At 44.9% G+C, this 12,473-nt stretch overlaps 1 protein-coding gene and 1 non-coding gene across 4 annotated transcripts in view; both read right to left on the minus strand.

Annotated features, from left to right (window-relative positions):
- Nucleotides 1-12,473, minus strand: part of SVOP (SV2 related protein) — a 101,192-nt gene that overhangs the window by 9,129 nt on the left and 79,590 nt on the right. The window contains exon 12 of one of the 3 annotated variants that reach the window (XM_050749768.1): nucleotides 2,661-2,768. The exons of the other annotated variants lie outside the window; for them this stretch is intronic. Coding sequence (XP_050605725.1) covers nucleotides 2,661-2,768 — 108 coding nt within the window. The remainder of the gene's footprint in view (nucleotides 1-2,660; nucleotides 2,769-12,473) is intronic. 3 annotated transcript variants of the gene reach the window in all.
- LOC126931845 (U6 spliceosomal RNA) lies at nucleotides 6,708-6,814 on the minus strand. The gene has a single exon (XR_007717959.1). It is a non-coding gene; the product is annotated as a U6 spliceosomal RNA (small nuclear RNA).

A 12,473-nucleotide genomic window follows, 5' to 3' on the forward strand; every position in this document is an offset into this window, starting at 1 on the left:
AACTGGCAAGGAACTGAAGGTAGCCTCTGGCCAACAGCCGGCAAGGAACTGAGGCCCTCAGTGCAAAAACCTTCAAGGAATGGAATCTTGCCAGCAACCACGTGAGTAAGCATGGGAGTGGATCCTGCCCCAGCTGAGCTTTCAGATGAGACTACAGACCCTGGGCCAATGCCTTGATTGCAGTCAGTCACATGAAATATGCTGAAGTAGAACACCCAGAGAAGCCACAGCAACTGTGAGATCATAAGTGTGCATTGTTTTAAGCCACTACATTTTCAGGATGATTTGTTACCTGGCAATAGAAAACTAACCCAGGCACCATCAGGAGCCTGAATGGTGGCATTCACTGAATCCAGGGAACAGAATGCCTGGGTTCTAATGCCTCATTTTGCCTTTAACTTGCCATGTGGTCTTGGACTAGTCCCTTACCTTCTCTGAGCCTCATTTTCTTCATCTATAAATGAGCCTAAAAAACAACATATTCTACCTCAGTAGAGGCAGTATAGCATAGTGCTTATTAGTAATAATAATAATTGAATTTAAGCTAAGTATTTTTACATCTTTTTTTTTTTTTTTTCGAGACAGAGCCTTGCTCTGTCACCCAGGCTTGGGTACAGTGGTACGTGCGATATCAGCTTATTGCAATCTCTGCCTCCTGGGTTCAAGCGATTCTTGTGCCTCAGCCTCCTGAGTAGCTGGGACTACAGATGCACGCTATTATGCCCAGCTAACTTTTGTAGTTTTAGTAGAGATGGGGTTTCACCATGTTGGCCAGGCTGCTCTCGAACTCCTGACCTCAGGTGATCTGCCCGCCTTGGCCTCCCAAATCTCCGGGATTACAGGTGTGAGCAACCACACCCGGCCCCATTTTTACATCCATAATCTTGTTTAGTCATCAGAACGATCCTCTAAAATAAATGCTATTAATTTATCAAATAGCATTTTTCCACAGTTATTCAGCCAAGGAGAGCCTACTGTGTGTCAGGAACTGTTCTAGGAGGTTGGGACACATCAGTGAACAAAATCAAATAAAACAATACACATAGCAAATAAAGAAAGAAGAATCTGAGTTTCAGAGAGGTAAAATCACAGAAATGGTGACTGCTTCCAGTTACAGAAATGTCACGTAATGTGACTTTCTTAAAGTCACAGAAATGGAGATTGCAAATGCTGAGTTTAACTTCTGAGCCTTGGTTCTTACCTACTAAGCTATGTGGGGAAAGGGTTTTAGAGGAAAGACAGACAGTGTAGTATGGGACTGAAGACTATGAATTCTAGGGTGGGAGCACAGCTCTCAGTGCTGCCTGCTGTGGAGTACTCAGTATCGTAGCTGGGTTTTCCCAGAACCTACCCCTGGGACAAGGATGCCAGTGCAAGGCATCGACTTGGGAAGTAATCCAAGAAAGGACCAGCAGGAGACTGGGGAAGTAAATTTGGGAAGGGAATGCAACTAACAAAAGGTGGGTACCAAGCAAGTTATTACTGTGGGCAATTGGAGCTGAATTCCACTGGGGGACTCAAAAGCCAGCGTAGAACATGTGCCTTGGAGTTTTCCTGCTGATGGGCAAGAACGCTGGGGTATTTGTCCACCAAATCCCACAGTATTGTTCAAAGGCTGCTCCCAGGTGCTAACTCCTTGGCACTTCCAGCTGCCTTGCCTGCTTTAGATACAGAGACTTCTCATTCCTTCTGAGATAGTCTTCAGGCACATAATCCTGGCAGTTGCAAGTTGCGGGAACAGTTTCTGCTACACTGGGCAAATTATGTCACCACTCTGAGCCTCAGTTTCTTCAGTTGTAAAATGGGAATAACTAAACGACTTCACAAGATTAAATGAGATTGCATCTGTAAGACATTTAACACAGGCCTTGGCATACAATAGGTGCTCAATAAGTACTAGATGTTATTGTAGTTGTAATAATTATTCCTCTTAAAAGAAAAAAAAAGATAGATCACCTTTGCATCACATGCTTGTCTGGATTTTTGACACTCTACTGTTCCTTTCCAGTGTGCCTAGTGTTGGAGGATGATTCTCCATGGGTTTCTCATATTTCTACACATCTTATGAGCAGAGGAACCAGCTGCCCTTTTGGTCCAGGCTACCATGTCAGAGTTGTTTGTATAGCAAACAACCTTGGAAGATACAGATACTGTTTCCCTCTGGAGCAAAGGGCAGGTTTGCTTATTGTCCAATATAATAAAGATGATGTCTCCCTTAGGGAGGTTTCTGGCAGGCCATTATAAAATATTTGGGTTCCCTAAGCTTGGGGTTCCCCAGCTGTGCTGTAAGTCCATTGCATGTGTAGCCTCCACCTGGGTCCTTCCTCATCATCCCTGTGGGACTTGGGGGCAAGGGAAACAGTCACCAAGGTATTACTCAAGCTGCTTGCTATAATAGTCTTTTGTCTCTGACCCAGAAGTCTCATGTCTTCCACCAGCATGCATGAAACTGGGCAGCTTAACTTGACAGCCTTCAAGTAGGGTAACATCTCAGCCCCTTCACAGTTCTTGACAACTTATAGTTAACAATTGAAAAACAAAGTCCCTTGCTGACTAAAAATGGGATTTTCTTCCAGGTAGAGCAGACAGAGCCACGGGCTGAACAACTGCCATATTCCCAGGCTTGCCTGACACAGCTTCACCTTGCACAGGTCCCTCACCTGGAAACTCAGAGAGGGTGGTCCACAGTAAGTCCATGTAATCCTCCTCACTCAGGTACTCGCAGGCCAGGCTGCATTTTGCCTCTACTGCCTTCTTACGACTGGAGACTGGGGTTGGGAGACAGAAAGAGAGGGGGAGTCATATACAGAGTCTGGAATCGCACCTTCCTGATCCCCATACCTCCTTCCCTGGGATGATCCAGTTTAGATGCCATAGAAAGAGTCCAGACTCAGAGACAGACATATTCAGGTTTGAATACCAAGCAGCAGTGCTCCAGCTTCATATCTCTAAGTGTGAGTTTCCTCATAAAACTGGGGCAAATAAAAGCACCATGCAAAGGGAGAGAATGAAAGTGGGCTATGCGTATGAATGTGCTTAGCCCAGAATTGGCACGTAGTAGGCACTTTAGTGGCAGACAGACTCTAGGGTGGCCCCCATGATCCCCGCTTCCTGGTAGTCATATTCTTGTGTAATCCCCTCCCCTTGATTGTGTAGGTGGGGCCTGTCACTTGCTTCTAGCCAATTTAGTACAGCAAAGGTGATAGGATGTATGTGATTGCATTCCATAAGACTGAAATGCCCATCATGCAGGACTGTCTCTTATGCTTTTCCTTGATGACTGTGAAGGAGCAAGTGGCCATGTGGGTGGTCTATGTGGTGACAAGGAGCTGAGGGCAGCCTCTAGTTGCTGAGGGCAGCCTCAGCAGACAGCCAGCAAGAATCTGAAGCTCTCAGTCCTACAACCACAAGGAATTGAATGCTACCAACAACCAACATAGGTGGGGTGGTAGGTCTTTCCACAGTTGAGCTTCCAGATGAGAACCCAGTCATCCAGTCCTGGCTATGCCTTGATTGCAGCCTGGCAAAGGACCCTGCTAAGTTGTGTCCAGACTCCTGACCTACAGAAGCTATGAGATGATAGGTGTGTGTTGTCTCAGGTCACTAAGAAACAATACACATTTATCATCTCATAGTTTCTGTACATCAGGAGTTTGTGGTAATGCTGTTATGCAGCAATAGATAACTAACACATGCTTACCACCTGTTCCTGTCCCTCACCACCTACCCCTAACCTTTTTATTGAAAGCGAGTTGGAGTGGAACCCAGTGGCCAAAGAGGTAATGGAAACAAGATCTCATCCCTGGTCCAGGCAGAGTTAATAAAGAAGGATGAATGCTACATTGCTCCCTTCCTGACCTTGCTTTACTCTCAAACTATGGGACTAATGTCCTAAAGATAGAGGTGCAATGGTCTGAAATGTGTCCCTCCAAAATTCATGTTGAAACCTAATCTCCATTGTGTTGGTATTGAGAGATAGGGACTTTGGGGAAGTGATTAAGTCAAGAAGCCTCTTCCGTCATGAATGGGATTAGTGTCCTCATTAAAATGGTTGAAGGGAGCTCCCCAGCCCTTATGCCATCTGAGGACACAGTGTTTGCCCCTTTTATCATGTGAGGATGCCACAAGAAGATGTTGTCTATAAAGCAGAGAGCTCTCACCAGACACTGAATGTAAAGCGCCTTGATAGGACCAACATAAATAAATTTCCGTTCTTTCTAAGTCACCCAGTCTAAGGTATTTTGTTATAGCAGTCAAAATTGATTCATACACCCTATCTGAACCAGCCGTTTAACAGGTAAGACTCAAAGAGGGTGAGTGTCCCCCAAAGTTGCTCCACCTACACCTTCCCCATCTCAGGTGTGGCATCTCCATCCTTCCAGTTGCTCAGACAGAAAGTCTTGGAGGCGTCCTTGACTCTTCTTTTTTTATTAAACCCTATGGACAACTCATCAGCTGTTCAACCTTGAAAATACATTAGAATAGGATTGGCCACATCTCGTCACTGCTGAGACAGAGCAGGGACCACATCTCAGGAGGCTTCTGCCCACCCCCACCACAAACATGGAAATAAAGGAAAATCTTGAGTCTCTTCAAGAGAAATACCAGGCACATAGCTAGCCTTGAGAAGTAACTGAATAACTTAATAAACAGGAAGGTAAAAATACTTTAAAATAATAGCCACCCAAGGAGGTTAGAGCCACAGATGTTTGGTTCCCTATGGAAACTAAAGATAACATCTTTTTTTTTTTTTTTTTTTTTTTTTTTTTTTTTGAGACTGAGTCTGGCTCTGTCGCCCAGGCTGGAGTGCAGTGGCCGGATCTCAGCTCACTGCAAGCTCCGCCTCCCGGGTTTACGCCATTCTCCTGCCTCAGCCTCCCGAGTAGCTGGGACCACAGGCGCCCGCCACTTCGCCCGGCTAGTTTTTTTTTTGTATTTTTTAGTAGAGATGGGGTTTCACCGTGTTAGCCAGGATGGTCTCGATCTCCTGATCTCGTGATCCGCCCGTCTCGGCCTCCCAAAGTGCTGGGATTACAGGCTTGAGCCACCGCGCCCGGCCAAGATAACATCTTAATATATGTCTCTGAGTTGGTTTCAGAAACCCGGAACCCACGAAATGGAAAATGCTGACCACCACCGACTAGACCTCAGATAAGGGAGAACTGAGGACCCAGCTCTGACCACTGACCTTGATTATAAATCTTTTCCTGAGGGGCCTAGAGAGAGTCACGCCCAAAGGCCAAACCTTAACATTCCTTCCTGCTGACCTCAAGTTTTTGAAAAAGCCTCCCTTTTTTTTTTACCAATTACAAATCAAAGAATCTCTAAATCCACCTGTAAGGCCCCCTAATCTTCAAGATATCCCAATTTCAGGGTCCAAACCAAGGTATAGTTTCCATGGATTGACCTATGATTTTGTCTGTAACTTCTACTTTCCTAAAATGTACCCCTGCCTTTAAAAACCCTTGCTTGTAAGCCATCCAGGAGGTGGATCTTCAGTGTGAACTGCCTGTTTCTCCTTGCTTGGCACCCTGCAAATAAACGTCCTCCTTTCTCCCACTGCAAACTTCAGTATAGATGTTTGGCTTTACCGTGCTGGGTGAGCAGACCTAGGTTCGGTTCAGTAATACTGCTGCCATCTTGGTCTGAGTCATCATCAACCATCCTCTCTCATGTGGATTACCAAAATAACCTTCCAACTAGTCTATCTGCTTCTATGCTTGTATCACTTTCTCCCCTGACCACCCCACCCAGCCATAGTCTATTTCCAACACGTCAGTCAAAGGGATCCTTTTTAAACCTAAGTCAAATCACTGTCATTCCTCTGCTTAAAACTCTGCAGTGACCTCCCATGACACACACAGTAAAAGCCAAAGTCCTTCAAACATTTCTAAGGCCCTATACTATCTGGCAGTCAACACATCCTTGATCCCACCTTCTACTTCTTCCTCTGTTGCTCCACTCACTCTACTCCAGCACACTGGTCTCCTTGCTGTTCCTTTGGCAAGTAAGGCATGCACCTGCCTCAGTATCTTCTCACTGGCTGCTCTCTCTTCCTGGATTGCCCTTTATCCCTCCCCATGATGAATGTCCTCACTTCCTTCAAGTCTTTCTTTGAATTTCACCTTCTCGTTGAGGCCATCCTATTTAAAACTTAACTCTAACCACTGCCCCTTTCTCTGCCCTACATTCCTGACCTTTTTTTTTTTTTTTTTTTTTTTTTCAGACAGGGTCTCACTTTGTCACCCAGGCTAGAGTGCAGTGGCACAATCACTGCTCACTGAAGCCTTGAACTCCTGGGCTCAACCAATCCTCCCACCTCAGCCTTCTGAATAGCTGGGACCACAGGCACACACCACCAGGCCCAGCTAATTATTGTATTTTTTGTAGAGATGGGGATTTGCCATATTGCCCAGGTTGGTCTCGAACTCCTGGCCTCAAACAATCCTCCCTCCTCGGCCTCCCAGTTGCTGGTGAGCCACCACACCTGGGCTTGTTGCCATCTTTATGTTCACGAGTGCCCAATGTTTAGCTCCCACTTAAAAGTAAGAACATGTCGTATTTGGTTTTCTGTTCTTGTGTTAATTTGCTTAGGGTAATGACCTCCAGCTGCCTCCATGCTGCTGCAAAGGTATGATTTTGTTCTTTTTTGTGGCTGTGTAGTATTTCATGGTGTACAGGTACCATATTTTCTTAATCCAATCCACAAAAATATGGAACACTTCATGAATTTGCATGCAATCCTTGTGTGGGGTCCATGCTAATTTTCTCTGTATTGTTCTACTTTTAGTATATGTGCTGCTGAAGTGAGCGTGTGTGAAAGACTTTGAAATGGGCAAAAATGTCTTGTAGTTATACCTTTATAGGTTATCTTCACCTGTCATTGTCTTTGAGCTATGCTGTAGAAAAATGATAGTAATGTAAATGATTCTTTTATTAATACATAGAAATGCAAATAGAGCGTGGTGGTGATGCAATTGGCTGCCCTATATATATTGACCAGTTTTGCCTCTAATTGTAAATTCATTTCAGCATTTCTGAGTGCCTGTATATGTATTTGCTTTGACTTCTCCTTTGAACCAGTTGTACCCTCTTACTGGTGTCAGTAGACAATTCTCTTTGGGTCTCTGACATTTCTGCATGTTTTGAGTAGAGGCACTGATTACCTTTGTTCTGGACTATATTTTCAAGGATATTTGTCTAGCAAACAGCCTTGGAAGAAAGAGAATGTCTCCCTTTGGCACAAAGAGTAGTTTGCTTATGGTTTTCAAAGATAGAATGTCTCTCTCTGGAGCAAAGGACAGACATGCTTACTGTCTAGTATAAAAGATTGGGGTTCCCTAAGCTCAGGTTCTTCTCTTGTTACACAGCTCAATACTTTTGTAGGTATTGCCTGCCCCTCTTCATGTTACCCTGGGGGATTGGGGACTTAAGGAACTGGTGTAGGAAAATGCTGATACCCTGGCTACTGCAATTGCTATGAGTAATATGGTCCTTTGTCTCTGACCCGGGAGTGTTGTGTCTTCTGCTAGCACCTGTGGGAACTGTGAAAGGCTAACTAGTCAGCTTGCAAGTAGGTCAAACTCAGACTTTTAGTAATTCTTAATTGATTCATTTATTAATTAATGAGTTAATTGAAATCTTTGTCATGTACTAATTTCGTATTTGTATGAGAGGCATGATTTTACCTTTCATTTAGAATTTTTCCTTTAACTCATCTATCACCTTGTAATATACTATATAATTTCTCATTATGCTATTGTCTCCCCTTCCCCCCAAATATAAGCCCACAGGACAGAAATATTTGTCTTTTATTGTTAGAATTCACTGACGTATTCTAATGACAAAGACTCTCTGTCTTTTTTTTTTTTTTTTTTGAGAGAGGGTCTCACTCTGTTGCCCAGGCTGGAGCAGGATTATGCAGTGGCACAATTTTCACTCACTGCAACCCTCCACCCCTGCAGGCTCAAGTGATCCTCCCACTGTAGCCTCCTGAGTAGCTGGGACCACAGGCACACGTCGCCACTTCGTCAGGCTACTTTTTTGTACTTTTTATAGGGATGGAGTCTTATCATGTTGCCCAGGCCGGTCTTGAACTCCTGAGCTCAAGTGATTCACCTGCCTCGGCCTCCCAAAGTGCTGGGATTAAAGGCATGAGCCACCATGCTCAGCTGATAAAAACTCTTTTTCTGAGAGAGAGAGTCTCACACTGTCGCCCAGGTTGGAGAGCAGTGGTGCAATCTCGGCTCACTGCAACCTCCGCCTCCTGGCTAGAAGCAGTTCTCCTGCCTCGGCCTCCCAAGTAGCTGGAATTACAGGCACATGCCACTGAGCCTGGCTACTTTTTGTATTTTAGTAGAGATGGGTTTTACCATTTTGGCCAGGCTAGTCTCGAACTCCTGACCTCAAGTGGGCCGGGCTGGTCTCAAACTCCTGACCTCAAGTGGTCCACCTGCCTCGGCCTCCCAAAGTGCTGGGATTACAGGTGTGAACCACCGGGCGCAGCCAAACCCCGCACCCTCCCCCTGCCCCCGCCGCCCTTTTAACCAAACTTTTGTCAGGCTCCTCTGAGTCTTAAAAAATTCATCCTCACCCTTGGACTCTATCTAGTTTTGACAAGATACTGCTGAATCAGTCTAGCGAAAATGCACACCTTTGATATTTTTGATTCAATTCCTCACCCCCCACCCTTGATATTTTATCACCCTGGCCTGTGATGGGGTTCAGGACACGCCAACCCCCAAATGTAGCACCTTGGCATATTGAATATTTTAATCCAAAATAATTGGAGAAACAGCATGTGGAGAAGGGGCCTCTCACCTTCCTTTGCCCCTCACCCCTGAAGCAGGTCATAAAACCCAGACGGATTTTCTGGCTTTTTTTTTTTTTGAGACAGAGTCTCACTCTGTCACCCAGGCTAGAGTGCAGAGGTGCAATCTCGTCTCACTGCAACCTCCGCTTCTCAGGCTCAAGCGATCCTCCAGTTCAGCCTCCCAAGTAGCTGGGACCACAGATGAATGCCACCATGCTCGGCTCAGTTTTTGTAGTTTTGATAGAGACAGGGTTTCAATATGTTGCCCAGGCTGGTCTCGAACTCCTGAGTTCAAGAAATCTGCCCGCCTCAACCTCTCAGAGTGCTGGGATTACAGGCATGAGCCATCATGCGCAGCAATTTTATGACTTTGTTTCGAAGCAGATCATAAAACCTTCAGGTGAGAGGTGCCCTGCCTACACCCAGAGAAGAAGAACACCCTTATCTCCAAAGACACACAGACAGAAAAGAATCTGAACAGGGCTTGCTGACCTTCCCCCAGTTTGTTACCACTAGGTCACACTCTTCATCCTGTCATATTTCTCTACGACTCTCCACTGTTCATCAAATCTAGCACAAAAATACTCAGGCTTAACCATTTCTCCAGGTCTTCATGTCCTTATGAAGGCTCCTATGCCACATCAAACTTAGATGAAATACGTTCGTATGCTTTTCTTAATCTGTCTTTCATTATACAGGCCTCAGTCATAAAACCAGGATGAATAGAAGGAAAGATATGCTTCCTCCCCATACTTGCCTTTAGCAATAAACCTATTTATTTATTTGTTTATTTATTTTAGAGACAGGGCCTCGCTCTGTTGCCCAGGCTGGAATGCAGTGGTGTGATCACAGCTCACTGCAGCTTTGACTTACCCGGGCCCAGGAGACTCGCCTGCCTCAACCTCCTAAGTAGCTGGGACCACAGGCATGATAATTTTTTCTACATTTTGTACAGATGGGGTCTCACTATGTTGCCCAGGCTGGTCTCGAACTTCTGAGTATAAGCAATCCTCCCCCTTTTGCCTCCCAAAGTGCTGGAATTACAGGTGTGAGCCCAGCCCAGCAATAATCCTATCAAGTCAGTTTAACCAGAAACCATCTTATCCTTGACATTTCCTCTTAGTAATTTTCCATTTTCCATCTCACTCCCCCACCCTGCTCTCTGGCTATAAATCCCCACTTTGAATACTTGCGTATACAGAAAGGAGCCCAGTTCTATACTGAGGTCATCTTCTCCTATTGCAATTGTTACTAAATGACATTTTCCTTCACTTCTGTCCAGCTCTGGCTTTCTTGGACACTGACACATAGACCAGTACCTGGCATGTAGAAAATACATACTAAGTAAATGACTTGCCCAAAGTGACACAGGTACTTGGTGCTGGAACCCAGGTCTCCTAATTTCCAGCTGTGGGCTTGTTCTACAGTTTTACTTTCATGCCCAGGTATAAGAGAGAGCTTTTCAACAGGGGTCAGCAAACTCTGGCTGAATCTGGTCCCTTGCCTATTTTTCCTGACCTATGTGCTAAAAATGTTTTTTCAAATGATTTTTAGAAATTAAAAGAAGAAGAAATAACGAGGCATAAAAATGACACAAAATTCAAATTTGCATGGAAACACAAGCAATGCTTGTTCATTTATATTTTTAAGAGAAAGACCTTGGATAAATTAAATGTAACAGAGTTTAATTGAACAAAGAGTAAATCATGAATCAGGCATCCCCCAAGCCAGAATAGGGTCAGAGACAGACTGGTGCTGCCAAGTGTTCAAAGGTTTATGGACAGAAACAGGAAAGTGACAGAAAACGGAAGTGAGATACAGAAACTGCTGGACTGGTTATAGCTCAGTGTTTGCCTTATTTGAATAGAGTTTGAACAGTTGATTGCTTTTTTTTTTTTTTTTTTTTTTTTTTTTAAGACAGAACCTTGCTCTGTTGCCCAGGCTGGAGTGCAGTGGCGCCATCTCAGCTCACTGCGCCCTCTGCCTCCCCAGTCAAGCAATTCTGCCTTAGCTTCCCGAGTAGCTGGGATTATAGGCGCGTGCCACCACGCTCGGGTAATTTTTGTATTTTTAGTAGAGATGGGGTTTAGCCATATTGGCGAGGCTGGTCTTGAACTCCTGACCTCAGGTGATCCTCCCACCTCGGCTCCCAAAGTCCTGGGATTACAGGCATGGGCCACCATGCCTGGCCAGTTGACTGCTTTTGAGGGGCAGAAATCAGCGATTGGCACAAGAGTAGACTACAGTCTGTTCACACATCAGTTAGGTTACAGTTCACTATGAATGGAGAAACCTTTAGACTGAACTTAAAATATGCAAGGAGGCAGCTTTAGGTTAGACGTAATTTAACAACATACCGTCCACCATTGTCCTGCTACAAACAACAGAGCTGTGTGGCCTGCAAAGCCTAAAATATTTACTACCTGACCTTTTATAGAAAAAGGTTGCTAACCCCCATTTCACAACATTCCCCTGAATCCTTAGTTTAAGCACTAGGATGCTTAGCTTAAGCATTCTGCTCTTAGGAGATGCAATCTGTGCTCAATCAATACCAAACCCTATGATTGACTCTACAATCGAAGCACATCAGCAAACATTTAACACATTAACACAATCCCGCAGCGAGATGGGACTCCACTACCTCACTCAATCCTTACACCAATAAACAAAACTATTCGCTATGATTGTAGAGGCCTAATATAAAAGATAATTGGGCAAACCCCGAACACAAGCAGGACCTTGATTCTTTTATCCTCTAACCTGAGTTCAATGCTGAGAATTTAGTGTTATCTTAAAAGTCAGAATGGCTTAAAAGCACAGGCATGAAAAGGCATATAGACTTTCCTTTGCGTTTGTTTCTTTTTGTCCAGTGGTTCCCACCTCCAGCTGCACAATAGAATCACCTGGGAGCTTTTAAAACTCACTAATGCTTGGGCTCCACCTGCCCTCCCAAGTCCTGATTAAACGGGTCTGGGAATTGTTTAAAAGCTTCCCGGGTGAGTCTGTTATGTGGCCATGGTGGAGAGCCAACTTGGTCCTCAAACTTAATGTGCACATTAGAATTATTGCACAGGATCACATTCATAAAGCTCTGAGTCCTATACTTCGTGAGGGCTCTTTAGGGGATTTGAGATGAAAATTTTATTTATTTATTTTTATTTTTCACACATAAAGTCTCACTCTGTCACCCAGGCTGGATTGCCGAGGCTCAATCACGGCTCACTGCAGCCTGGAACTCCTGGGCTCAGGCAATCCTTCTGCCTCAGCCTCCCAACTAGTAGCTAGGACTACAGGCGCACACCACCATACCCAGCTAATTTTTAAAATTTTTTGTAGAAACAGGGTCTTACCATGTTGTCCAGGCTGTTCTTGAACTCCTGGCCTCAAGTGATCCTCCTGCCTCTGCCTCCCAAACCACTAGGATTATGGGTGTGAGACACCATACCCAGCCATAATTTTAACCTACATTAAATTTTCACCTTAAAATACTATTAGGCCCGGCCGGGCGCGGTGGCTCAAGCCTGTAATCCCAGCACTTTGGGAGGCCGAGACGGGTGGATCACAAGGTCAGGAGATCGAGACCATCCTGGCGAACACGGTGAAACCCCGTCTCTACTAAAAAATACAAAAAACTAGCCGGGCGAGATGGCGGGCGCCTGTA

The sequence above is a fragment of the Macaca thibetana genome, chromosome 11, assembly GCF_024542745.1.
Source record: "Macaca thibetana thibetana isolate TM-01 chromosome 11, ASM2454274v1, whole genome shotgun sequence".
Lineage (NCBI taxonomy): Eukaryota > Metazoa > Chordata > Mammalia > Primates > Cercopithecidae > Macaca > Macaca thibetana.